This window comes from Brienomyrus brachyistius, chromosome 4 (assembly GCF_023856365.1).
Source record: "Brienomyrus brachyistius isolate T26 chromosome 4, BBRACH_0.4, whole genome shotgun sequence".
NCBI classification, from domain to species: Eukaryota; Metazoa; Chordata; class Actinopteri; order Osteoglossiformes; family Mormyridae; genus Brienomyrus; species Brienomyrus brachyistius.
In genome coordinates this window covers 6,420,117-6,447,135 of record NC_064536.1, presented here as the reverse complement: position 1 = coordinate 6,447,135, position 27,019 = coordinate 6,420,117, and the positions used below count along the sequence as shown (strand labels likewise).

At 48.2% G+C, this 27,019-nt stretch overlaps 1 protein-coding gene across 3 annotated transcripts in view; it reads left to right on the top strand.

Annotated features, from left to right (window-relative positions):
• Positions 1-298: 298 nt before the first annotated feature.
• Positions 299-27,019, top strand: part of LOC125739780 (5'-AMP-activated protein kinase subunit gamma-1-like) — a 33,430-nt gene continuing 6,709 nt past the window's right edge. For 2 of the 3 annotated variants that reach the window (XR_007397312.1, XM_049010234.1), the window contains exons 1-5: positions 299-832; positions 11,639-11,930; positions 20,649-20,839; positions 23,570-23,618; positions 26,696-26,805. Coding sequence is in view for 2 of the 3 variants with exons in the window: in XM_049010234.1 (XP_048866191.1) it covers positions 746-832; positions 11,639-11,930; positions 20,649-20,839; positions 23,570-23,618; positions 26,696-26,805 (729 nt within the window). In the remaining variant the exon portion in view is untranslated. The remainder of the gene's footprint in view (positions 833-11,638; positions 11,931-20,648; positions 20,840-23,569; positions 23,619-26,695; positions 26,806-27,019) is intronic. The other variant, XM_049010233.1, reaches the window with a different exon arrangement.

Here is a 27,019-nt window from a genome sequence, read left to right as displayed (position 1 = left end):
ATAGCTGCAGGTAAAGGTACCTTTTAAGCTACAGGTATGGACTCTGAGGAATGATTTTGTACCATTGGGGGGGGGGGTACATTAATGTTGTTTGTACCCTGGGAAACAAATATGCGTCTTTTTTCAGAACGTTTACACAAAAACATCTCTAGGTCCAGTCTCTTTGCATTACCATTACAATCACCACTACCTTTCCCCCTCGCCTGATCTCGTAGCCCCTGATTTAAAGCCAGGAAGTAAACTCCATCCGATGTGTTTATGTGCAGCGCAAATGCAGCCATGTGACCGGACCTGTATTAGTTAAGACCTGCCCAAAAGTAAGTTGGTGCACTTGAGCGGCTCGGCGCAGATCTGATCATGCCTGTGCACAATCCCTTCCCCGGCAGTTCGTTAGACCTGTTTTTTTTTCTTTCTTTTGGTAGCTCGCTTACTGCCACCAGCATGATGTTTTGAACTTCCTGGTTCTCGGAGATTTGCTGCGAGTTGCAGTTCGTTTAATGCTGGGAGGCGCACGGCGCTGCGCGGCGCTCCGGTACGAAGGTTTCGCTCGATGTCCGTCCGGGCATCGCGGGTGGTCCTGCGCTCGGTACCGGCGAAGCCGGGGAAGGTGCACCCCGATGCGGCTTGTTTGACATTCAGCGTCCGGTCCGCCGCGTTTTTATCTTATTTCAGGAGGCGGTCCGGTGGGGGACACTGGGTCGCACTTTGCGCGTCTTTCTAAAGGCAGAGGTGTGACGGCTTGAAAATGGGAAGTACGGCGATGGACAGCAAAAGGAAAGATGTCATGAAAAAGAGTTCAAGGAAAAAGAAAACGCTTTATCTGAGCATGCCGGTGAGTGGGGGGGGAGACGCCGAATTGCCTGAGCGGTGCGCCATCCGAGCCGAAAGTAAGAGCTGTAGGCGTGGTTCTACCGCTACATGCTGCCGAGGGTGGCTCCACGGATCCCCTTAACAGTGTTTTTATCGTAGATTCAGCACAAAATTATATCTCATGAGTTTTCACATCTATTTCATATGGGCTTTTCATTGGAAATACCTCCAACTCCTCAGTAATTATAATTAATAATAATAATAATTATTATTATTATTATTATTTATTATATTGAGTCATCGCAGGCAACAAGTCACTCAAGGATATTGTGCTGACGGGTCGTCTTCCTAACCAGCCATAAACGAAAGCGATATTCTTCCAGTTCAGTTTTCAGCATGGCGTGTCTCCTATATTAATAAGCATCGACGCAAAATGGGAAGCGTTTTTATTAATGAAATAATGCCGCGTTACCATTCACTGGCTGGTGCCGCTCTGCGTTACAGTCTACGTGCTGCGGTCCCGTCGCGATTATCGGGCTTTGGCAAGGCGTCTGTCTGTAGCCACAGTGCCATTTAAAAACCGAGAGCTTGAAAATACGTGCAAAAAATCTGTGTGTGTGTGTGTGCGCGCGCGCGCGCGCGCGCGCACGCCCTGTTCCCAAATATACCTTCTAGAAAACGGCGCTGGAATAAAATGTCTGAAAACCAGTACATATTTCTCGTGATAATGTTTCTTTTCGTTTACTACTAGGTGGAGATGTTACATTCAGGCTTTTTATTGTAAAGTAGTTGCATGCAGAAAGCACTGCATGTTCCAGGTATACTTGGAACGGAAAGTTCGTGTCAGACACTTAACGAAGTTTTTTATGTTCTTCAAGACCTGGATTTAGTCACATATTAATCTCTCATAAGAATGCACAGGACCCAGAGGCCAAGTGTACTTGAGGTGTTTGTGTATTCATCTCTTCATATTACTGTGTTGCATATTATGAGCGTTTTATTTAATTTTTAAAGCTTCAAGGGGAGAGCCAAAGTTTGCATTTTCAGTAAGAGGGTCCAGTATCGTGTTTAGATTAGACAGATGAATATGGTAACATGGCCCACGCGTGAATATCTCAGCGGACTGCACAGATGGCATTTGTCAAGGTCGCGTAAGCGCTTGAGACGCTTCGCAATCGCTCTGGAGGCGTGTGGAGATGGAGGACTCTCACCCATGTGTTTATCGGCGATTTCTCTGCGGGTTCGCCGCGTATGTGGCCGCATTAATGCCACGCAAACTCTGAAGGGGGCGCCTTTACGGGGGGGGGGGGGGGGGGGGGGATTTGTGTATTACGAAACAACGTTTGGGTTATTAAAGAAAACGGGGAAAAAATGCATACGATTTAATATGTCGAGTTTAAGCATTCAGCTGCGTAAATTGGTCAAAGTAAAAAAGTGAAACTTACGTCATAATAAACCAGATTTGTTTTTATTTTTTGCATCCCCTGCATCTCCCATTGTAGCTTGAATTAAGACAGGAATCAAGATGGCAATAATGATATAACAAAATGGAAAAATCACAAAAACAGGATTGCTGTAACAGGAAGCAGGGACATCTGCAGAGTTTAGATCTGTCCGATTGGCTTGCTTGAATATGTACGTATAGCTGGTTGCTATTGCAAAACAGAGATGTTACGTGCTAGTTTATCTGTGCTCCCAAGGCACTTTGGTGCTGCATGAACTCCTTGCTTTGACCTTGGCTTTGACATATGGCTCGCTCAGCTTAGCCAAAGCTTTACAGGTTCAAGGTGTAGGGCTCCTAAAATTTAGCCTTGGGCAACTTTGGCCATTTGGTAGTGGAAGCTCATTTATCACAGATTGAGATCATGACCTGAGGTTATTCAACTTTCTTGCTTTTCGCTTTGGAAAGAATAATGTTATTTTTATCAAAATAAAACAATCTTGCTCGAATGCAAGTTTCACGTGGCCCGGAAGCCGGTGTTTTTAAGCACGGTGGTGTTGATAGAAAGGCCGTCGGCAGAAAATTTAGATTGTGGTGTCCATCGGAAGTGAGCTGTATTTTCGGGGGCGGCCGTTCTGTGGTTCCACTTGGAAAATAAAACAACGCTCATTTCAGTTTTATTATTTTTATGTGGGGTGGCAACAGGGGTAGTCTCATATTAATTTAGTTAATTTGGGTTGGCCGCCCCCCCCCCCCCCCCAGATCTGCCGGAGACTAGTACTTAGTAAGGTTGGGCTGTGAAGCCCATGCCAAGTTTGCTGTATAATCATACCTGTCAAACTTTCTGCACCTTGAAAAACATGAATTTACTGTATGCCAACCAAAAAAAACTGTCAGAAATGCAAGTCAGTCAGAGGAGAGGCACTTATACACAATTATACAATCAAACAGTACAGCTACCTACCAAGATACCAATTCAGTTTTATTTTGTATAACGCATTTTCATGACATAACATTGTCTCAATGTGCTTTACATTATCGCTGCCTAAAGCCCCCAGTGGCCAGAGGGGACAGTGGCTGGAAAAACTCCCATAAGGGAAGAAACCTTGGGAGGAAGTAAACTCAAAGGGGTGGGGGGGGGGCATACTCCAGGGGCCGGCAGAGGAAGTCAAAAGAGCAAGATGGCAGATTCCCAATTCTCACTGTCCAAATTTTATGATTGACCACACTGTTGTCAACACAGGTGTGGGCTCTGCTAATGATGAAATTATCAGGACTGTTGGGAAGAAGGAATTACAAGTGTTTTTCGGGGGGGTGGGGGTGGTTGCCATATATTTTATTGATATATTTTTCAATGCAAATAGCATACCTTCAAAGTTAGCTTTTCCTGGTCCCTTCAGATCAGCTCTGGACCAAACCCGGCTCGGACTGTCTGCATCTGGCGGGTGTCTGAACCCAGCAGCCAATTGCTATGGAGCCGTCTGATGGTGATGAGCGTGACTGGATCACAATAGGCGTCGAGCTGGTTCAGCAATCAGTGAGTCATGCGACAAGGCTGTACGGCCTTCTGACAGGAAATGTCATATCTGCATTTTTCAGGCCTTAGTCGAATGAGGAAAGTCACCGACAGAAAAAGGGATTATAGATGCAAGGACGTGTCTTTGCTTCCGAGTGAATGATTTGTGCTTGTTCTCCTTCCGAAGGAACAGAAGGGCAGGGTGCAGGTCATGTCGAAGTCGTCGCATATTAACATTTGTGTAACGTTTCAGCGGTGAGTCCCTTCAGATGCTGCTCAGGGAGGATTATTGATTTGTTTATCCATCCATGCTCCATACATAGGGGTGGTGCGTGGGCTAGGGTTAGGGTTAGCTCTCTGTGTCTGTGATCAGAAAGTGTCCGGTTCAAATCCCATGTTCGGCAGAGTAGCTACATCTCTGCTGGGCCCTTAAGAAGCGTCCTTAACGACCCCCGTCCCAGGGGTGCTGGATGGACGGTTGACCCTGCACTCAGACTCCGAGCTGGTACTTGTACAATTGGCAAATAAAGCTTTTTTTTTTTCATCGATGTAGTTCTGAGTCTTGGTGAATCGTGAGGCTGAGCAGGGGAATGCGACGTTCCTCTGTGATGCTGTGCCGTTGGGTCTCGTGCATCCCCCCCCCCCAAACAGCATGGAGACCATCTCACCCTCCCCTCCAGAACCACGGCCTGGAGATCGAGGTTCAAACCTGGCCTGGACTCCAATGGCATGGTGTCAGTCATCTTGTGAGTTTGAGGTCCTGGACTGTGCCTGAGGATAGCCCCCTTCCCTAACCGCCGGTCACGACCACTGAGGAGATGCGTGGATGAAGTTCCCTTCGTTGTTGTTCTGTTCTGAGATCTGTTATCCAGACTTGGCAGCTTTACGCCATCACATGTGTCTCCATCACTTCTTTAATACTATATCATGACTGGACTTGACTGCCGTTTGGTTTGTACTATGACCGATGGAGGTCCCCTTGCACAAGGAGAGGGTCGTATGTGGAAAAACCCAACCCGAAAAAACGGGATAGCAGATGGAACAGATGGTGCATCTCCATATGGCTCCGTCTGTTGAACGGGGGAGCCCATGGAACTGTGAGAGCAGGGTCTCAGAGGAGGGGAGGCGTAGGCCTCAACGTCGTTAGATCCGTTCTCCTGCGTGGTCCGTTTTCAAACGAGAGCATAGCAGCGTCGTTGGAAGGAGCTGTACCTGGATGTGTCAGTAGAATGTGATGATGGTGTCTTGTAGAAGCTGTTATACATTTTTGTGCTTGGTTTTAATTTTTATGGGACATCTTTGGGCAAATCGGCCATCTCTGTTTTCCTGAGGCTGCTCAGTTGACCTGGTCACATGTAAGCTGCTAGCTATCGTGGTCTAGGTCATAGCGCGGTTCTGCAACGGGTCGATCACGATGCAGATTTTAAGCAGATGTTCGTTCATCACTGTGATTCTCAGAGGAAAGAGGAAAGGAATAAAGATGTGCATCTTACCAGGTATGTAACATATTTGCTACTAAGGAATTGTGGGTATTCTTCTGAGAAGGTTGGTACCATCGGAGGGGGGATGGGGCTGGTGGGTGGCCACATTCCTAGTGGGAACAGACCCAGCCCAGAAGCTCTGGCTCATACTGTGAGGTGCCCCCCTTCGCCTTGTGTGCTTTGTCTATCTGTCTGTAGACGTTGCTACTGGAACTGGAGGGGTCCTCGTCAGCATAGGTGTCTGTTGATGTGCCTGATTGTTTATGCATCTCATTGGCAAAGAGTAAGTGTGTCTTTGTATGAAGGAGAGGAACGCAAATATTAGACGTGGATCCTTTATGTATACTTTGGGTTAAATAAGCTGGTATGCAGGGTTTGTTCTGCTTTGACGGTGCATGTACGTTCATGCTCGTGTGTTTGGGTTATAGCTGTCCTTGCCTTTCCTAGGGAGTGACCGGCGGAGCAGACCGTGTATGAAATGCCACTCCTACAGCACTAAGCCCTAGCGATAAAACTTCTTTAGTTCAATGATTAACCGCTGGAATGCACACCCTTGTCCTTGGGACGTACATGGGAAGGAATTTGGGTTTCCTCGAAAGTCTATTGTCGTCTTCCCCTTCATGGCCGTTTTTGGCAAAACGGCATGAAGGTTGTGAAATTGTACAGTATTGTGCAAAAGTCTTAGGCAGCCAAAAGAAAATGATGTTTACATGATCTCCACATTTTGTGTAAACCTATGATATTATGCCTGTCGAAGGATGTCAGCTTAGCCATTTCGAAACCCCTGCTAAAATCACCCCTGTATTTGCAGCAACCCTAACCCATGTCGTTTTTTACTCCTCTAACACACCTTGTATAGCTGAAGCGGCGTTCATCTAGCCATCCAACAAGGTGTCGGTAACCTTTTTGGAGAACAGAAGGAATCCCTGTTTGTTTTTATTGTGCTACTCTCAATTTGCATATGATCTAAGGCTGAATTGTGTTTTTTGTTCCGAGCAAAAGTGCACTTGCTACCCAGATAAACAGCTCTAAGCATTTCCTTTGGCTGCATAAGACTTTTGCACAGTGCTGTATCTATATTCTTACGTTTATGAAGTGCTGTTGACTTATTCACGACTGAGCACTTTTATAATCGTGTTTATTGCAGTTCCTACTTGATTTTCTATCCGACCATCTTCCAACTACTTACCCCACATTGGGCCGCTGGTTTTAATGAGTCTGAGCTGAATGCTTTAATTGGCCGAATTTGCTTAATTGGGGCATTTGGCCACCTGCTGGTGTCCAATCTATGCGCCCTGATTGGCTGCTGACGGCCCTGGAGCTGTGACTCATTACAGCTGTTTACACATGTGGTTTGCACTGACAGCAGGACATGTGCCTGGGGAGGGGGGCTAAATGGGGCTTGGCTTTCTGCAGCCATCTCCTGTCAAAATAGGCGTGTGGAAATTCGCCAAGGAGCAGCGGTACGCCTGGCGGAAACGCAGCGGGGCTGCATTTGCAAATCGGTGTGACCATTTTGCATGTTAGTGATGCACAGTGGCCGTCTTTGTGGCCGTGGGCCACACGCCCTTTCTCTGTGGGAGCGGCATTTACCGCGTTACAACATGTGGTCTTCGATTTCCTGAACTTGAGGCTCATTCGCTCTTTGATCACCAGCTGCCACTTTTCTCGCTCGACCCATAACGAGACCGTCTGATCGTCTCAGCCGAAATGGACGCTTTGGGGTCTTCTGACCGTTCAGAATGCCATAAAACAACATGAAAAGCAACGATTTTAAGGTGAGTGTGGTGTTGCTGTGGCTGAATGACCAAGACCATAGAATAAAAACCCACAGCTAGAGATGGCGACTGAAGGAAATTTAGGCGAATGATTAGATGACACAACTGGGGTGTTACGTTTTCTGAGATAACTTAATAGATTTGCTGGCCCCGGTCCCCTCCAGTGTGGCTGTAAGGTGGGGGCAAGGTGGGGGGGTTTTGGTAATGGCGTGCCTCAAACACGGACACGAGGAGTGGCCTGCCAGGTCATTCTCCTCACTAGACACCCCATGAGAACATCAACACTGTCAGAAATAGGGTACAGCCCTGGTGCAGTTTCATTCCCCAGGGTACAAACAAATGAACCCTGGTGAGCTTCACTGTTATAGCTACTTGTATTGTGCAACTTGTTTTGCCTCGGCGATTATGCACCGCCCTCCCTCCTCCCTAGGCGAGGAAGTGAAAATCGATGTGAATAGCCTGCCTCATTTCCGAGCAGCTTCTCTGATCTCCCAGGTGGACATCAGCAGATGTTCTCTCACAGCTGAGACCAGCATCTTCTCTGGCAGCCTCAATCTTTTGGTTCTTTACGTTCTTCTTACGTGTGTGTGTGTGTGTGTGTGTGTGTGTGTGTGTGTGTGTGTGTATTTTATCTGTTTTCTCTTTCCCCCTAGTTAACTTGAGAACAGCCCACCACACTGGCATGGAGCTGGTTGGCTCTCTGCTCCAGCAGAGTGCAGTCATAGTGAAAGCTGCAGCCAACACTGTACATTCTGACATCTGATACATCAGGCTGATGGTATCTAGTAGCGTCATTGTTGCTATGCTAAAAGCTGGGTGAAATCGTGACCCCGGTAAATGGTGCGCCGTCCTGTATGGTTCCTTCTGTGGCGTCTCCTGAAGGCGTCGATTTGTGAAGCTCACATTCAGATGCAGTTTCCAGCAGGGTCTCTGGAACTGTAGAAAGTGTCATGTAGGGCTTTGTGCCTCAGTTACTGTTAATATGGGCAAATTGAAGTAGATATTGTTGTGAAGTTGATTGACGTGCTGGATCCATGCAGTGCTGGATCCATGCAGTGCTAGAACCCTATTGTTTTAGGATTTTTAGGGGCCCAAAGCAACAGTCCAGGCCATATATTGTTGTTGTCTTCCCCTAGGCCATATATTGTTAATAGGGGGTGTTGCATCTAAAAACTGCCCTAATCTCATGACCTCCTTGGCCAATCCAAGTGACATTCGGCACGAACTCTTATTTCCTGTTCTCATCTGCCCTTCTTTCCATTGTCCTAGTTCGATAAGCGTTTCTACCGTAATGGCGACATGTTTGGTCTTCGTCCTGTCTCAGCGGTATTTACTACTGTCTGACTTTTCCAAACATTGGCCACCAGTGACAGTCAGTTCTCCATTTTCCATCAGTAACGATGTACTGATTCTACGATAACATTCTAACCCTTTGGACCCCTCAATCACTGCTTGCAGTTATCTTCTCCTCCTTTTTCCTTTCCTTTTCATTCATTATTTTCATCTCCTCCGCCGTCTAATTTTCTTCTCCTTCTCATCCTGCTTCTCCTCCTCCTCCTCATTCTTTTTCCCTTTTTGCACTTAATGACCGATATTTCATCAACAGAACCCAACAGAACCCTTTCTCACCAAACTTGCTGTGTGTAGCTGGTACGATGTTCTTAAGCCACTCCCCAAATTTAGTAAAAATCACCCAATAGGGGGCACTATAACACAAAATAGCTTGTAACTCAGAAACCATCGGACAAATGATGACATTTCGTATATGTAATCATGATCCGAAGTCCCACCTAATCATTTAAAACAAGTTTATCTACTCATTAAACATGGCTGAAATAGGCAATCAGATTTCATCAGGCAAGAATTACCCTTATATATGACCAAAAATCACGAAATATGGTGCCATGCTGCAATGGTTCCTCCTGAACTACAGGTCATAGAAAATTGATTCTCTTTTTTTCACATTCTTTGACTGCATGCAGTCATATTTGTGAATATGATTGTCAGACTCCACCCCTTGCATCCTTAGCTTATTTGCAAAATGCACAAAGTCTACTTTTTTGAACTTGTCTTGAACTGTTCACCTGATTGGCACAAAATTTGACCTGCAACTTCTAAGATCATTTAGACAAAAAGCTGTCTGGGATTTCGGTCACAGTAATTGTTCCGATGCTGCAGACCAGATCGTTTCATGGACGTGGCTTTTCTGAACTTAATGAGCTTTTCAGCATCAACGGAGCATCCAGTTCTCACTAAAGTCTAGTTGGTATGACATTCCAAGGCGACTCTACCAATTTCATAAAAATCAACCAATGGGGGGCGCTATAACCCAAAATAGATTAGAAGTCAGAATCCATTGGACTTGAGATTATATTTTGTGTGCGTGTCTGTGGCCAGATATCCCAACAAAATCATATAATAAAAGTTTGTCCGTTCATCAAACAACAGCCAATCAGATTTCAGCAGGCTATAACTACTATTCTATATGATTGAGAATCTTTTAATTTGGTGTAATGGTGCAATGTTCCTTCCGCTACCCAAGCCAGAAAAAGACACTGGTTGGGTTTATGGTGGTTCGGGCTGCTCTGCTTGGACCCTGTTAATCGGCGTCTGCGGCTATATGCTGTTTATGTTTTTGTTCTTATTTTTCTTCCGTATTCCTACTGGTGTGCAAGTAGCTGGACAAATTGATACCAGGTAGTTAATTAGGCAACAGGACAGTGGTCTTGTTAGCATAATAAAATATCGAGCAAAGTAGAGTCAAAAAGATCGTTGTTTAAACCAGACTGGTATCCATTTTGTTTTGGGAGTTATTACAGTTTTTTTTCATACTAGTGTTTGACAAAAACTCTCGTTCTGCAATTAATATCTACATTCTGGTGATATGCAGAGTTGTGTAGTGATTGAGATGCACGGCCCCCAGAGTTTAAACCAGAGCGCGGTACAGGCGTAGATTGCATCTAGTCTAGAACAGGGGTCTCCAACTCCGATCCCGGAGAGCTACCGTCCAGTAGGTTTTCTGTCCTACCCGGCTTCTAATGAGCCACACCTGCTCTCAGGTAAATACCAGGAACAGGTGTGGCTCATCAGTAGCCAAGTGGGACAGAAAACCAGGACCGGAGTTGGAGACCCCTGGTCTAGAACTTGCTTGAAGGTCTTTTTATGGGAATCTCACAAAAGTAGCAACTTACCGCTGTTCCTAAAAACCTAGGTAGATGGCGCTCTGGGGAATACCATCTTCTTGGTAACCAGGATTCAAAGTCGGCTTGTCAGCACTTAATAATCCATTCATCGTCTAGCCGCTTATCCTGGCCTAGAGTTGATCCCAGGCAGCCGCCCCGCCCGTGACCCTAACCCGGATAAGCTGTTAGGGATGGATGGATAGAATAATAATAATAATAACAACCGCAGAGTCATTATTTTCCTGAGAACTATCTCTTAAGTGTCAGTCACATTAGCCGGTGCTGCCATCCTCACTTGTGGCAGCTGCACCTGGGTACAGGGCCTGGAATTTTCTGGGTGCTTGTGACGTCTGGCACCGTGGTACATAACTTCAGCCGTTTCTCCATCCAGTGCAAAGGTCTGTGGTAGATTCTGTTGCACTCGCATCCTTCAGCCTAGGCACAGAAGCTATAACCCTGCTTGTTTGCCTGGGCTTCGAATGCTCTTCATCTCCTTCCATCTGTCGTGTGCTACCTTGGCGGCCTCAAGGTTAATCCCGGCGTGCATGCCTGAAATATTTCACCAAGAACTTGCAGACGAATGGCCGCCCCGTACATCCTTCACGCCCTCGTGCCTTTTCAGATAACATGTTTGTTGTCTCCCGAAGTATGCTTGTCATGCCGACTCACAAAGTCAGTATCTGCGGTAGCCATCAGCTCGAGCTGCTACTCGGCGATCCGCATTCAGACACTCGGAGGTTCGGCACGAGTGAGACCGGCTCCCCGTTTTCTGAAGGCTGTGCGGTACTTGGTTTTTAAAAAGTTTGCGTTCACTCACACACACACACACACACACACACACACACACACACACGAGTCCCTCAGACTTCGTGACCAGATTGTGGAAACTTTTTCTGGTATGGCTGAAAAGTTTTTTTTTCTTTCCAAAAATGCTGACCTAAATAAAGACGACAGCGATTTCAGGGTGGAGGTAAATATGTGTGCTAGCTGAATGCTGGGCGGACAAGATCCATGACCTCTTGCAATTGTTTTTTTTTTCCCCTGGTAATTATAATGAACACATTTGGAATAATAATGTCAAGCAGAGAGTGGGTCAAACAGGTTTTTAACCATGATGTCGCTAGTATCCTGTAGCCTGTAACTGTGTAACAAGTCAAACCCTACCCGTTGCTTTACCCTGTGCGATTTTTGCAGAGGGGATTTCATCCAAATCGCTCGTGTAAAAACAACAGTGCAAGAAAACAACAAAGATATAGAATACACCTAAGACATTGATCTAGGACATTCTATAATGTGGTAACTCCCCCCCCCTTCCTTCCCTCATACTGTGTTGGTGTTTTTCAGTCTGGAGCTCAATCAGATCTTCTGCGGGTACTTGAGTGTCCTGTACTTGGCTGTGAGCTCACATGGACTCTTCCATCTTTTCGTAGGCGGAGGGGAGCTGTCACTCGGCCACTCCCACCAAAACCGGGTTCCTAAGAGGGCCCCTGAGCCCCCAGCTCTCCAGCCCATTGACTGCTCCAGCTGGGTGTATAGGCAGCCCGGACTCCCCCAGGACGCTGTTCCCGACCTCACCCCCGTACCAGGAGTCACCGCCCAAGTCCCCCCGCCGTTTCAGCTTCAGTGGAATCTTCCGAACTGCCTCCAGGGATGCCTCCAGCTCCTCCCCCTCCCCTTCCCCCTCACCCGTCAGCATCAAGCTCTTCTCCCGAGCGAAGAAAGGTAAGGGGCGTGGCCTGCATGGGCGTACCTGTCACTCACGCTGTGACTTATGTAGGTGACTCTCCTGAGCTGAAAAGGACTCCGGGGACTCAGAGAGTGGTGGCAACAGTCCAGAAATCAAAAGCTCAGGTGACATATCTGTGCACATGGCAGAATCTGAGAGCTTTATGTTCAGCGTGATTTACGGTATTGATGGGGGATCCGAGATTAAATAGTAAATACAGATTTCATTTTGCGACCATGGTGTTTTGCCTCCATGTTATGTGGAAGCTGTTTTTTACAAAGTCACCAACCACAAAGCGAATGTCAGCTTCCTGTTTTTTTTTGTCCCTGAAACTGAAAGGAGGATGTTAGAGCGATTTTTATAATGTGGGTTTATTCTGACTCCTCAAAGTCTGTACAAAGCAAATTGTTCTCCGTGAAAATTATGCAACGCAGAAATCGCCAGGCGTATTCTTTCTTTTTTTCCTGAAATGAAAATGTAGGTATGATTGCGTCTGTTCCCTTGGCCGAAATGGACTTCAGTCCCAGCCCAGGAGATCCAGACAAACCAGAGACTTATTTTCTTCTGAAACGGGTTCGGTTTCACTCAGCCGAGGCCACAGGAACAGGAGATTGTACTTTATTATTATATCATTTTTTTTTTTTTATGTTTGCCCATTTCGCCTGATGTTGTAATCGTGCTTTTCAGATTCTGTTTAATTGCTTTCTATGTTGATCCCTTGAGGAAACTAACAAGAACAAAGAAAGCCAGACTGGTGTCTTTTGATGTCATTCTGGTTATGTCGTGTGTTGTTTTTAATTACATTTCGAGAATATGGTGCCTTTAACGGCCTGCCTTTTTCCTGGTTTGGTCTCGAATGTTAATGGACGGTTTTCCGTGGAGGACGGACCCACGTTCGCTCGCGATCGATGCTGTCTGGCAGGTACTATGAGCCTCCCACCCCCCCCACTTTGAATCCTTGCTGTTATCAGATGCTGCGGCGCAGCCCTGCCTGCCAAGCGGGGCGCTGTGCAGCGCCGATGCCTGCTGCCGCGATGCGGAGGTCAGCGTGTTGGGTCGCACTCGGTTTGACCGCGGCACCTGGAGCCGGTCGGCCTCCCAGGACCGCGTGGTCAAAATCAGCAGCTGCTGTTGCATGATAAATGAATAAAAAACAAAGGCAGACATTGCGAAGAAGACCCCCCAGGCCTGGATTAAACCCACACCCGTCAGATGTTCTCTCTGCACGTGCTCAGTAGGTTAGCGGTGGTTGCTGGGTGGTGACCAGTGTGTCACGTGACGTCTGCAGCCTTTTTCACACACAGCAGCCCCGTGTGTTGCGTTCCTGGCACCGCGCACAGTAAGCAGCACCAGAACACCATATTGTATTTCATTACTCGGTATTACTGCACAGCCGCTTCCAAGTCATCCCTCGGAGCGCTTCCTAATTAACTTTTTAAAGCTGCATTATGACTAATCATATTCCACGAGGAAGTCGTTACGTCTGTGATTTTTAATGAGGGGGTTTCTCCAGCCGGTGGCCAGCAGATGTTTTTGCTGCAGTGCCCATGATGCTTCGCAGGGAAATTTTAGACGTCGGTCCATAAAGGGCAAGTTAAAGGGACTATAGGGCATCGAGCATCATCGCGAGATCTGTCTGGGAGGCGTGTCTGCGGGGTCGAGCTGGGCCCCCATTTCTGCATCGCTGCGAGAACGTCCCAGAATCTCCGCAGTGTCCTCAGCGGTTCACGGCGTATCCAGCTCTACGCATGAATGTCTGACACTTCACTGGCTACCTTTTTTGATCAGAGGGAGGTCAAAGGTCATGGGCTATCTCTGCACCGGCTGGGCAGAGGGAGGTCGTAGGTCATGGACTCACTGCATCACCTGGCCAGAGGGAGGTCATGGGTTCACTATGTGTCAGCTGTCTTCCTGTTTTATTTCAGAAGGGCCTCATGTACTATGCAGCAGATATGATTGACTTTAGATAATTTTTTTATGTGCTTTTTAATCAGTCATCTCATTGGATTTCCCGTGATTGTCGCGCATCGCTGCCCAGCCCCATCCCCCGCCGCCCTGAGTACGGTCCGTCCCATGAGCCCATGCTGCCTGGTCTCCCTCGCGCAGGCCGTCACCGTGGCAGCAGATTCTCCGCACCGCGGTGACTCAGCCCCTGCCGGCGGTGCGCCGCAGCGTGACTCATGCGCTTCGTGACTCGCGCTCGCTAGCGCCAGCAGAGCGAGCGTACCGCTGCACGCCGGGCGGACGGCTCCCGGGGCGGCTGGGATTTCAGCGTCCTGGCTGGAAGTCTGGGATCCTCTTAGTCCTCGTTTTGGGGAAGCATTCTGAGATGGCCAGTGGAGGGGGCGGGGCGGTGCCGGTCCTACCTGCAGCTACAGAAGCGCACGCAAGCAAGCTCGCTCACAGTGCCGCAGCACACCAGTGCGTTTTGGCTCCGCGTTTTCACTTGAAGGGATGTGTGTCTGGTTACCGGTGCGCCGTCAGTCACACGAATATGCAGTTGGCCCGGTTTCGCCCCCCACCCCCACCGTGACTTTTCGCAGAAACGGGAAGTGGCTGCAACGCGGAGGTGTCGCGTAACGGCGAGCTGAGTGGCGACACTGCGGCATCTCCGGGCCGGGCTCGAATTGCGCCCGGAAAGCTCTGCCGTGAAAGCGATAGCCGTTAGCTTCCAGCTACAAAACATTTGCGCTTGTCAGTATCACGCTGCCAGCCTCCGCCTTTTCATTCTGATTCGCCCGTTTGTAAACTGAGCTAATCGCGACTTCCCAAGGGTCTTTCCAGACCAGCCACGTCCAGATGTGTCCATGCTACTACATATGACCATATCTGGTTGCTGGCGAGGTCTGAGGTACCTGGGTAGGGCCCCCTTTTGGTTGAACAGTGCATGGCACCCTGCCTGACTGTGATGGGGTCGGGCGCCATTCCCCACTGTCGCTGTCGTCTGCTAATGCGCCGTCATAATGTAGCGCTTTCATAACCTGCAGGCAGTCGCTCATTTAGACGGAACTTGGGAGGCGTTTCGCAAAGGCTCTGCTGCAACCTGAGTCGAGATTTAGCTGTAGCCTTACTGCCACCTTCTGGTCTTAAGCGGCACTGCAGGTTGGGGGTGCCTTTTCTGAAAGCCATGCCGATACGAGTCGCCACCACTCTCCGAGTCCTCGGAGTCCTTTTTGGCTCAGGAGAGTCACGTGCATAGATCGCAGCATGAGTAACAGGTACGCCCATGGAGGCCACGCCCCTCACCTTTCTCGGCTCGGCCTTGGCGACGCGTGCTATACTTTCCTCCTGTCCTTGGTGAAATTTAATGCGTGCCTGTGCTGGCTGTCTTGCGTCACGTCTTATGCATAAATGAGTGGTATAAAAAGCACCACCCTTGGGTCACTTCGCCTCTGCGTCAGTGGCTACTATAGGTATGCATCAGTCGATACTGTCCCGGAGCCTCATGACCCAGAGTCTGTGGCCGCTGCTTGACATTATGGTCTGTTAAAAGTGCAGTGACACATGAACTTTCTGGAGCCTCTTCCAGGAATGAAATGATGGGCTATATGCAGTGTTATTGTAATCATTATTTATTACAATTAATGTATTCGTATTGCCAGATGTGTAGGGGCTACCTCAGAATAGTGGCCTTTTTTTGTAGGTCATCGGGAGTGCTTGTAGTGAGTTTCCGAGAGATTCAAACTCGGTTGTGACCCTTCGCAGAGAGAGGTCCCATGGCCGGTTATGTGACTGAGGTATTTTTATTTGGATTTTTTTATTTTTTTTTTTTGAATAAACAAATTGGACAGGGGTATTCTGGCTTCAGAGGAGGGGCTGTGTGGGCATGAGCATGCAGATGAGGTATTCAAGACGGAGGCATAGAGAGGCATTGCAGAGCCTCACGCGGGCCCCGGGCTCCTGCGAAGGGAGCTTTATTACAGTAGCTTGGGCAGGGTAGGAGTCTGTGGGTGGTGCGGCTGGTATGGCTATGGGGGGGGCAGGCTAGGCTAGGCTAGGCTGGACGGTAACTCTAACCACCTCCCTATGTCCCATTCTCGGTCTACAGCTTCCAGCAATCTTCTTCTTTTATTTTTTTTCTGTTTTATTTCTCATTTCAAACCCATTTAGACCGTATGTTCCAGGTGTTTGATTCCCTCCTGATTTGGTTTTAGTTTTTCCCCAATGCTGGCATTTCAGGTGTTTTTTCCCCTCCTGGGCGCTCCGTGCCACGGGGTGACATCCGCGAAACCCCAGCATGCTCCTCTGGCTCTCTCTCCTTACATAATCAGTGGCTCCGCGCCACTCTGCCGAAGCCATGTGATGCTGTAAAACAGGACTTCGGGGAGGAAATGCTCTTGGCTTTTTGATCCCTTCTCCCGTCGAGTCGGAAAGTACCAGATAGCCTTACCCTAAGACAGAGGATATTCCATTATTAATATCGACCGCCTCGTAGCAGGGCATCAGTCATCTGGAGGCTGATCTAATGCAGTTATTTCTGGGCTCTGTAGTTCAGCCCCCCGTCTAAAGCCATGCATGTTTAAAATAGATGCCCTGGCAGTAAGCTGACAGCCGTTCAGCGCCCTCTGTAAGCCACGACGGCGGACTGCCATGGCGTTTCAGAGACTCCGGATTGGGCCCCACCCTGTGACCTTTAACCCCCTGATACAAGCCTAGCCCTGATTGGCTGAAAATCCAAGTAAGCGTTGGAAGCATGAACGTTGTAGTGATGTACTTAGAAATGAGTCATGCTCAGGCCCTAATTAGCATATCTGATGATCGTTTTGGTAAGAGCGGCGTATGACTCAGCAGGCCTCTGTGTCGATGAACGACAGGTCGCTGGTTCAAAACCCCTAACCCCCCCCCCCCCCCCCCCGAAAAATGCTCCAGGGGTGCTGGATGGATGGACAACCCTGTGCTCAGACCTGAAGCTTTGCTCTCATCTGTGTGTGTGTGTGTGTGTGTGTGTGTGTGTGTGTGTGTGTGTGTGTGTGTGTGTGTGTAATAAAAATAATTCTTCTGTACCTATTCTCGTACCAAAATGGCTTCCTATCTTCGTCTCTCATTAAAATTACTTCTGCGTTTGTGTACATTGATACGCAGCAACCGCCCATCTCGTGATGGTTCTGCTCCACTGAAAACGAATAAACGAGCAGCTGGTTAAATGATTCCGGACTCTGCGCTGGCCCGTTCTGCTCCATGCGCCTCCATATCGTCAGGGTGGGACGCAGCATTCGGGAGGGAACGTGGGCGGTAAGGATCTGCCATTGTCTGGTGAATTGTGCTGAGACGTCGTGAGAGAACGTGGTCTAGAACCTGGGGCCCAAGGTTCCAGTCCTGTCACTCTGTGCCCCGAATGGATTCCTGCATCTCTCGGCGTGATGAGTCCTCTCCGACAAGACAATGGTCCTCACAACTGCCACAGAGGAAAGGGAATGTCAGAGGTGTAACTGGAGCCAGACAACAGTGCGAGATAAGTGCTGGCTTCCTATAGGCTTTCCTGTTGATCACCATGGGATATAGGAGGGACATCGGCAGCAGACTAAGAGGTTATTGGTTTACCAGGTGGCATCATCTACCCATTGGTGGCTCTGACCCAGACTCATGCAGACAGGCCTGCATTCCAGTGTAGCCCCCTGGCCCGGGTAGGTGTGGGGGGATTTAATACTTGGAAACTTGCATGGACGATCACAGCTCTTTATACAAGATTCCAGAGTAGACATCTACACCGTAAATTGTGTGCAGTCTGTTCTTTCAGGGTTCCGACTAACCTGGTCCTGCCCTGAATTTCTCCTGGACTCTATTCAGACGCACACTGCCGCCTCGCTGACAGATAGACCAGGTCGACGTTTTAAACGCGAGGACCGGGCCGTCTTAGTCCGCAGCGTGAGGCCAGTTCGCCGTGTGGGAGGGTCGCTGTGGCTTGGTGTCTGAGAAAGATGGAGTGAGAGAAAGAGAGATTGGGGGGGTGGGGAAGGAGAGAGGGATATTTTTACCCACGAGTGAGAAGATTGGTCTTAGAAGTACAACCGCTGTCCTTAACCATAATGAGAGTAACGTGATTCTGGTGGGTAATTTTAAGCATATAATGAAGTCCGGGATGCCATGTTGTCCCAGTCAGTACAACGGGACGCCGTGGGTCGTGGTCGATGCAGCCACCAGAGCAGGTCACACCGGGGAGTCTGAGCGACAGTGCAGGGTTGGAAGACTGGCAAGATCTGCACGTTACGGTACATTGGAAGAAACGCAGAAGTGTGCCGGGAGGAGCTGGCTGCTCCTGGCCGAACCGTCCGGACGTTCAGATTGTGAGCGTGCAGTCACACGTGCACGCGCCTCCATCGCCTGGGCCTGCACAGTCATACTAACCACACGACGAATCTTGACTGAGGATCACGACAGGATGTTCGCCTCTCCACTGCAGTTTACAGAAACCGGAAAACAAAAAAGGCCGGGCAATCAAATCCCTCGAGATCACAAACACAAGCCGTCAAGTAGGTGACTGTGTCGACCGATGAGTGATTAACTGGCCGACAAGCGCAATACACCTCTACAGTAACCCGTAAGGCTGAAACTAAAGTAGTTTAAATGCATAACATCCAGAGGGAAAACACAGTGGCAAGGCACAGTAAGTATTAAATTCTCATAAATCCAGTAGAATGAATTTAATGGAGTTATTATGGAGCATTTGGGTTTCTTGTGCATTTGTTTATTACTGTATATATATAGTATTTTAGTTTCCAGATCAGTTCTGAAAGTCAAAGACAAATTCCTTCTCTACCAATGACAAATTGCAGCATCATCGTGTACAAGCCCCAAAGAGGAAGACATTAATTCTCACCGCAGTTTATGGTACTCAACAGCCTCTGAGAGCATTCTCGGATGCGGCGGATGGACTCGGGGGAAAACATTCAGATCGATATTTCCGGCCCGGGATCGTCAAACGCAGCATGCAAACGTGGTCATTCTCCACATGCAGCTGGGCTCTTCTGGGTCACGTAAGAAGACAGGAGGTGGGACCCAACCCGTGCGGCACATCCCCAATCGCGGTGCGGGACCGGAATTCCAGTGATCCGCGGAGTTGTCGAGACGTCGGGTCCGTGCCATTCCCCAGAAACCCGGTTCTGAAACTGGGTCAGAAACGGGGGGGGGGTGAGGCATTGTCATGGAAACGGTGCACGGTTACCTAAAGCGGTGGGTGGCAGGGTTCTGCTAGTCGGTACAGGGACCCCGGATATGGCAGAGTACATCAGCCAGGTGACACCAGGGAACGTTCCAATGGAAATCCAACCCTTTTTGCAGGACATGAAGGTTTTTTATTGATGTTATTGCCAGCCTTGGTGTATATTTCAATGGGGCAGTTCAGGTCAGCTTCTCAGGGGACAGCTGCAGTGTACCATTCGGGTCTTAAACCAGCGATGACCCGGTTATTCTGTCCAGTGCCCAAACTCGCTGACTCCCGTTCTCTGGCCTCTCGACGCTGTGGGACTTTCCTTACAGGCCCTCCAAGTGAATCTCCCCGTTCCGTCTCCCCATCACTCAGACCAAGCAGCGGCGTGGCTAACAGCCCGCAGGCCATGCAGGTGACTAAGCTCGCCTCAGCCCAGGGAACGTCCCCATCAGCCGTCAGACTTTGGTGCGTTTCTGCTGATACGCCACCTTACGCCTGAGCTGCAGCTGATGGTGTCGCCGGTGCTGATGTTCCGTCTCCTCAGAAGCCCCAAACTGATGGGTTGATGCCGTTTTTCCATCTGCGTGTTGAAGAGCAAAGTGGAAAATTCTTCCTTGTGTGGGAAAATCCCTTGAGGTGGGTTGGTTTGTTTGTTTGGCTGTTCCGGTTGAAGGAAGTTAGCGCCAAGGCTCAATAACGACAAAATATCAGGACTTGTAGAATATGAACTCTCATTATAATGTTTATTATAATCTTTACGTGATCGGAATAAACTACCGGTGCGAAGCTATATAAGCTGTATTAAAAAATATATAAGTAAAATGACTCCTTCCTTCACATATACATCCATTATATCCAAGGGTGTGACTGCAAATTCTGAGCCTCCTGATAAAATGTCACCTTGGATCCCCTCTCAGTAAATTTTGTGAAGTGGGGGGGCAGTGGTATGGTCTGACCAAGCTGGTTTATATTGGGGCCTGAGAGGCAGAGATGTGCCTCAGCGGGATGTCTGTGGAGGGGACTCGGTGCGACGCTCTCTGTGACGTTCGGTTCAGCAATTTGAGAAACTGTTGCTTCAGCTGAAATATGTCTGGGCAGTACAACCCTTATGTCCAGTTCTCAGTGTCGCCTGAAGTGCTGCAAGGCTGTTGTTGACCCGCGGTGGACTCTGCCTTAGCAGCGTGACCTTTTCTGACCATCCTGTGCCCATACGGACCGCTCTGTTGCTTTTCGCTAAGCTATAAGCCAAAAATTTGCCGTGGCAGATAGCGAGCCCCCAAGCCAAGTGTTAATGACCAAAACGGAACATCATAAAATCCTTTCTCCCCGCAGGTTTGATATGGGTCATTTCCGCTTCGGGGCCGGTTTTCCACCTTCATTTCTGATTTTAATTCGACGTGCTCTTTGTTTACACCTCAGGGGTCACCCTTTCTGAAGGAATTATCTGTTTATACCCAGATGCACCATCTTCCATCCAAATAAACTCTGGGTGCAAAGGAGTGGGGACCTGTCAAGTCATGTGATGCTCTGTGGTCACGTGACCTTGGCCTGCTTCTCTCCTCTACAGCTGCAAGCCTCACCTCTCCCCCCACAACCCCAACCCAAGCCAAAGCCATCAGACAGTCCACCTTCCCCCTGGAAACCGCAAAGAAGGAGGCAGAGCGACCCGAGATGCCGCAGGCGCCACCCCCCGACACTGGCCAGCCCCCCACCCCCCCTATCACCAAGCCGCCCCTCCGTACCTCTGCCAGCCGGCTGGTAAGTATTTGCCCAGCATGTATTTGGGAAAACAAACACCATTGGCTGGTATCATCTCACATGGGCGTTGTCTTCTGGCTTTCTCACTTTCGGTCTTCCCTTTATCCTCATTTCATTCACCGTTCTGAATAAAAGATCCTATAATGGTTTGCCACACACCCTTCTCAAGCGCCTGGGGGAGACTCTGCTGTGAAAGATGTTATATGAAAAATTGAATTGAATGGGCTGATTAACCTGCAGTGATACACACAGCCATCCTATTCTGATGTGACTCGGAGGTGACACCATCGTCCCCTCCTCTAATGCCCCCGGGTTCTCGGTTAGGCCTCTGCTCGCTGAATCGCCGTCCCTTTCGCTGCCCATTTGCCATTAGTGTCTGACTGGCGAGCCGGAAGTGAATTTCCCGTGTCCCATTTGCGAAAGAGGTTCCCGTCAGCGCACACAGAGGAAAGGATCAGCTTTAAAATTCGAGGGAAATCGCTTATTTTCTTCTGCAGGTTTTGCGAAACAAGCCATTCTGCTTGGTATCACCGCTGTTCCGGCGCTGGCTTTGTGGTCTGTTGAGGCCACGTGCACCGGTGCTAACCCAAAGACTTCATAGCTCCTGCAGAGTCCCCCTTGTGGTTGGATTGCAGGTTTTATCTGATTTCAGGGTCATTAAAGCAAAAGCGAGACACCATGGTCCTTCCGGGCTGCAGGCACTGTTGTTGTGGTTCCCCTTTGAAATACTGAGGAGTACCAGGGTGGACCAAGTCCCTGGTCTGCTGCCCGCGGATGTAGCGTAGCCAGTCCCCTTGGGCCGCCGCGCAGTGGTGTGGAGATTGCATCTTGGAAATCCTGACAAATCTCTCCCAGAGGACCAGCGAAGGCGTTAAATAAGATAACTGGCCGATGCCATGTCTGAGTTATGCTGGAGGGAGGGGTTCTCCCAGTGCAGATCTGAGGCATTTTAGGATGGGAGCTGATGACTGGGATTTCATATTTAATGCCATTTGTATACAGACACACACACACACACACACACACACACACACACACACAGGTGTGGGGACTCTCCATTCATTTCTATGGACATTACCCAAATCCCAACCATGACGACCTTAACCCACCACCCAACCCCTAACGTCAACCATAAGTAACCAAACAAAATACAAGACTTTTGCCTGTTGTAGCTATTTGACCGTATTCACAGGTTTTTGTAAAAGTGTGATTTTTATATTGTTGGGACCTGAAAAATGTCCCCACAAAAATGTGGCCACAATAAAGTAACAGGTTTTATCACAATACGGATAAATACACCCCCCCCCCCCCCCACACACACACACACGCTATTTTGAATTTCCTTAGTGTAATATTATAGCTGTATTTTCCTCGTCAGAAGGATGTCCTGATTTAGTAAGCTATTAAGCATGGGCGTCGCCGCCATTAAATCTGAATGGGACGTGTCGTCCTCACATTTCATAATTATTCGTTTTGACCCCCCCCCCCCCCCACACACACACACACACACACACACATTCAAAATGCTTCTGACGCCCCTGTGGTGAGACAGGTATCTGATGCACATATAACTTTTTTCATTTTATCATTTTGTATCAACCAACCGGTTGTGCAAAAGGGCAAAGCGCTTGCGTATAACACAGTTCAATGCTGGTCTTGCCAATTAATTTCAATTAAGACTTGGGTGATAGAATATTAATTCAGGGCACTACGGTAATCTTGTGCGTTGAATTGACCTGCACCAGTGGACTGAAGCTACGTTATATCAGACACGGATTCGAGAGCACGTCTTTGCTCACTTCACATTTTAAGCTTGCATACATACATTGTAATTAGTGTTAAATTAATAGACTACACGCGCCACAAGGAGGTATGCTCGAAAACCAATAACTGATCATTTTAATACACTAATGATATGTAATGCGGCGAGAGTGTTCGGGAAATCCTTGGCTTGTTGCTGCTAGGCAACCCTGGGGTTTTCCTTATATGGAAAGGAAAGGGTGGCTTCACCGCCGTATTTACAACGAAAACAAGGGATATTGTTGATTAGTCATTAAATGACCACATAAAGCCCAGTATAAACGAGAATTATGGAAGCCCAAGGCGCATCCCGCTCGGGAATTCCTGCAATGAACTTCTCCGCAGCCGTATTAATAATGAGATGAGGAAAGGGCTTTCCCGTGCGGCGCGGGCAGTGCCACCCCTCTCCAGTCCTATGGCAGCACCCGGGGATCTCGCCGTTACTGCAGCAAAATGGAAACGGAATGTTCCACTCTGATTGCACGAGGGGTGTACTTGTGTGTCCATGCACTTTCGTTTTGCGTATGAAGTTGTACGATATGCGCGTATTGGAGCATGTAAGGAACAGTCGTAGAAGGGATATTACCTGCACCGGATTTGTCCTTCAAAAGCTGCGATCGCCGGATTAAAATCAATCTGCTCTACTGATCGTATAAATGAGAGGTATGGATCATCAGTCGGTACTTTCACTTTAAGAACTTGCTGGCTTTAAATGTATGAGTTTGGAGTCCTGGCTACGGTATGCACCTTGAATAAATGATTTGCGGCGTTGTTGCTTGGACATCAAAAGCAGCGTGTATCCGCATCGTCTTTGTCCGCCGGCTTCCTGTTCGCCCCCACGCATGCCTGGCTGTCCGCCTGTCCGGCTGTCCGAGGGGGCAAAGCCTTCCTGACCGAATGCTGACTCTGTACCCCGCCTCTTACCTACAGGTTCCCGATTCGGCTGAAGGCATGCTGGAAAAACTTGAACTAGATGAAGGTGAGTTTAAGCCTGCTGTATCTGGTGCATCAATGCAAACTTTACAATATTACTGAGGATGTATTGCTATTTTGGAAGAAAAAAAAACCAATGTTCGAATTAACGGTATCACCAATGGCGTTGTAACATACCTTATACGTCCAGTGTGTTTTGGAAAAGCGACTAATGATTTTGGAGAGTGTTAATTTTGCGGTTAACCGCGGGAATGACCAGCAGTGCATAGCTCACGCACGGCGTGACGCTTCCGGAGGGGATTCCTCAGTTACACCGGGCTGATCTGGCTGATATACAATTTAAGTCATTCATGTTTTAAAAACCGTCAGATGATCCAAGACCTTCGGGCAGGCTAACCGCATATATTCTGCTGATGGGAATGACAACTGCGGTATTAGTACAATTACAATTATTTTGTAAATGTAATATTGTGTAGGGTCATTATTGAACAACAATCGTTCCTCTAATAAGTGAATATTTGTAGAATATACCTTCAGTGAATATCTACTCTTGTGTTTTTGTAAATTACTAAAGTTGTTTCAAACGTTTTTATTTTTACATGGTGAACACACGGCACACGTTTCTTAAATCGTTGTTTTTTAAAAAAATAATCTGGGAGTAATACGTTTAAATTAACTTAATTTCTTTCGGTCCTGATCCCTGGTGTTTGTTCATAAATGGGCTCCTTCGTTGTGGGGAAAGTGGGATTTCTCCCTTCCAGGAGGCGTTTCCACGTCATATCAGATGACATCAGCATCAATCGGGAGTCCGCCGCTGCCGGATCGCTGCGGATAAAACGCCTTTATCGGAATTAATTCCCGTCTGAACTGGCAGCGTACAGCGCCGTGCTGCGCTCTGGTTATACGGTTTAGAGAAGATGACCCGCATAACAAGGAGATGAGAGCATTATTCAGCAGATTATGAGACACGCTGTTCCATGGGGTCGTGCCGAAAAAACGTGCATTATGTCACTGTACTTCGTGACTGCTCTTTAAAGTCCCTAGATTCGAGAAGGTGCCGTATATATCGCATTTTTAAAATGATGTGTCACGAATAAGGGTAATTTTCTTCTTTAACTGAGAGGAATGGGAGTTTAATTTTTCGTTGAGGTCATCGATTTAGTAATTCTGCAGCTAATATTTCCTCGGTAAAATGAATCGGCATATTGTTTTGCTGCCAAGACTTTACAAATTTAAGATTTAGCTTCTGGAAATTTACTGCCATGAAGTGTTGTAAACTGACGTATTAGTGCGATTTTAGTACTAGATGACCTAAATTTGGGGGTGATTTCCCCTCCCAAACATAAAACCCATAGGTCTTGCCTTTAACATTTGTGAAGCATTAACGCACTAGTCTTTGTACTGGAACTTGATACATGCAGTACTTGAAATTGTCTCTTTCGATAACCACAGCTATTGCCTAAACCACACATGACACTCTGTGTACACGACTCACTACTCCTATATAAGTCAAACTACAGACTCACAATCTATAGTACCACTGCTTATTGTAAAACACAGTGCTTCAGGGCTGTGTCAGGGTTAATGAGCACCGATGTTGGGAAGTGTTTGTAGAGGGTAGGTGTGACTGTTAAGGGCACCGACTTACCCTGAAGGCTGTTTGCTCCAATCCTGGGAGAGCTATAGTGCTTAACCTAACACATCCATCAGTACAAAGGCGTGAAGCTGTCAGTTTGTTTACACCTGCCTACAACCAGCCTCTGTGTTAGGACTGCTGTGTGATTGGTGGATCTTCATGAAGAGCAGCCTATTAGATCATTGACTGTCCCTCATCCACCTCGCATCAAAGCTGTGGACTTTCAGCCATTGAGTTCGCTTCCCCCTCAGGGCTGTTGTAAAAAGACCAGGGTAATTTGGGCCTCTCTACAGATTACCATCGGTACGAGGGCTTCTGTGCATCGACTTGGACCCTTGACATTAGTTTGGCGGCCCGCTGGAAAGGCTAACGGCCGCTTCAGGGAAGCCGCTCGGTTTCCGTTAAATATTATTCAGTAGGCACCCTGCTACAGAGATGCCAGATCACCTCCCGAACCGGTCTGAGTCAGGCGCGTGGAAATGCACCCTTCTAGAGCAAAGTCAAAAGTACATCTGATCTGAGGCCATGAGGGTTTCCATGAACTTTTTCTTTATTGCAGTCCTCCACAGTGGGGTGGCTGAACTTGTTCTGCAGGAAAGTCTGCAAGGGGTGTGAGGGGAATTTTAAGCCATGGACGTATTAATGAGGATGCGGGTTCTGAGCCGGATTGGTCAGGTCTTGCTTTGGCTTTGGCTGTAAGCACACGTGTGGCTTTAGTGTGATGCGCACGTGTGCTTGGTAAGCAGAACCTCGATAAGCCCCCCCCTACCCGCTCCCAGTCCAGCTTTGAAGCTCCACGTCAGAGGACTTTGATGATTTTTCCTTGAGAGATGCCATTTTCTGGTTGTTCTATCCGTGCGGTTGGGGAGTGTGGAGCAGCGCTGGCCCTGATGTGACGCATTCTGTTCAGGCATCAACGCGGACGGACAGGTCCCTTTCGCACTGTCTCCAGCTGAGGCGTTGCCTGAGGCAGGCTGGCTGAGCGCCAGTGAGCATCCCTGTATTCATCGCAGTGCAGAGCAAACCCCTCCCCCCCCCCCCAGCCAAAAGCAGGCTCTTGAACACCTAGCAAGACATTTCAGTGTTTATATCCAAAGGTGTATGTGTTCCCGTCCCGAGATCCAGGTAGTGTTGATGCTGGCGGTGGGGTTGCGGTGGAACTCCCCTGATTTGTACGGCACGCTTTCTGTAACTGTCATGACATAATCGCACCCAGCCTTTCTTTGTAAAGAACAAATGCTGACAATATTTACGCATGACATCAGGCTATTTTGTAGTGTGTTACAGGAAAGTGCTTATAAAACCTTTTATCAGCGACCGTCTTCAGTAAGATGTGATGTCATTAGTATTGGAGCATTTTGATCATTGTACGGATTCCTGTATTTTGTGACGACCCAGAAGACAGAATGACAGAAACCCTATTGAGCATGCTGAAGGAATTTATGCTTGTTGATAACTTCCATTTGCTTTTTGTTTTTCTTTTGCAGCTGTTGAAGAACCAGATAGTGATATTTACATGCGGCTTATGAAATCCCATAAATGCTACGATATCGTTCCGACCAGCTCAAAGCTGGTGGTTTTTGACACTACATTGCAGGTAGGTAATGGTGTCGGTTTAAGATCAGCCATGTATGATGCGTGGTGGCTCACAGCAGCCTGTATAGATGCTTAAAATCACGACACGTACGTGCTGACTCACCCTAACCCTCTTTCCTGCAGAGCTGCTCCTTTACAAAGGGGTGGCTGCAGATCTGACTGACCTGACTTGCAAAAGAGCTTAGGTGGTCTGTTAGTGCCGTTCTCTCAGACCT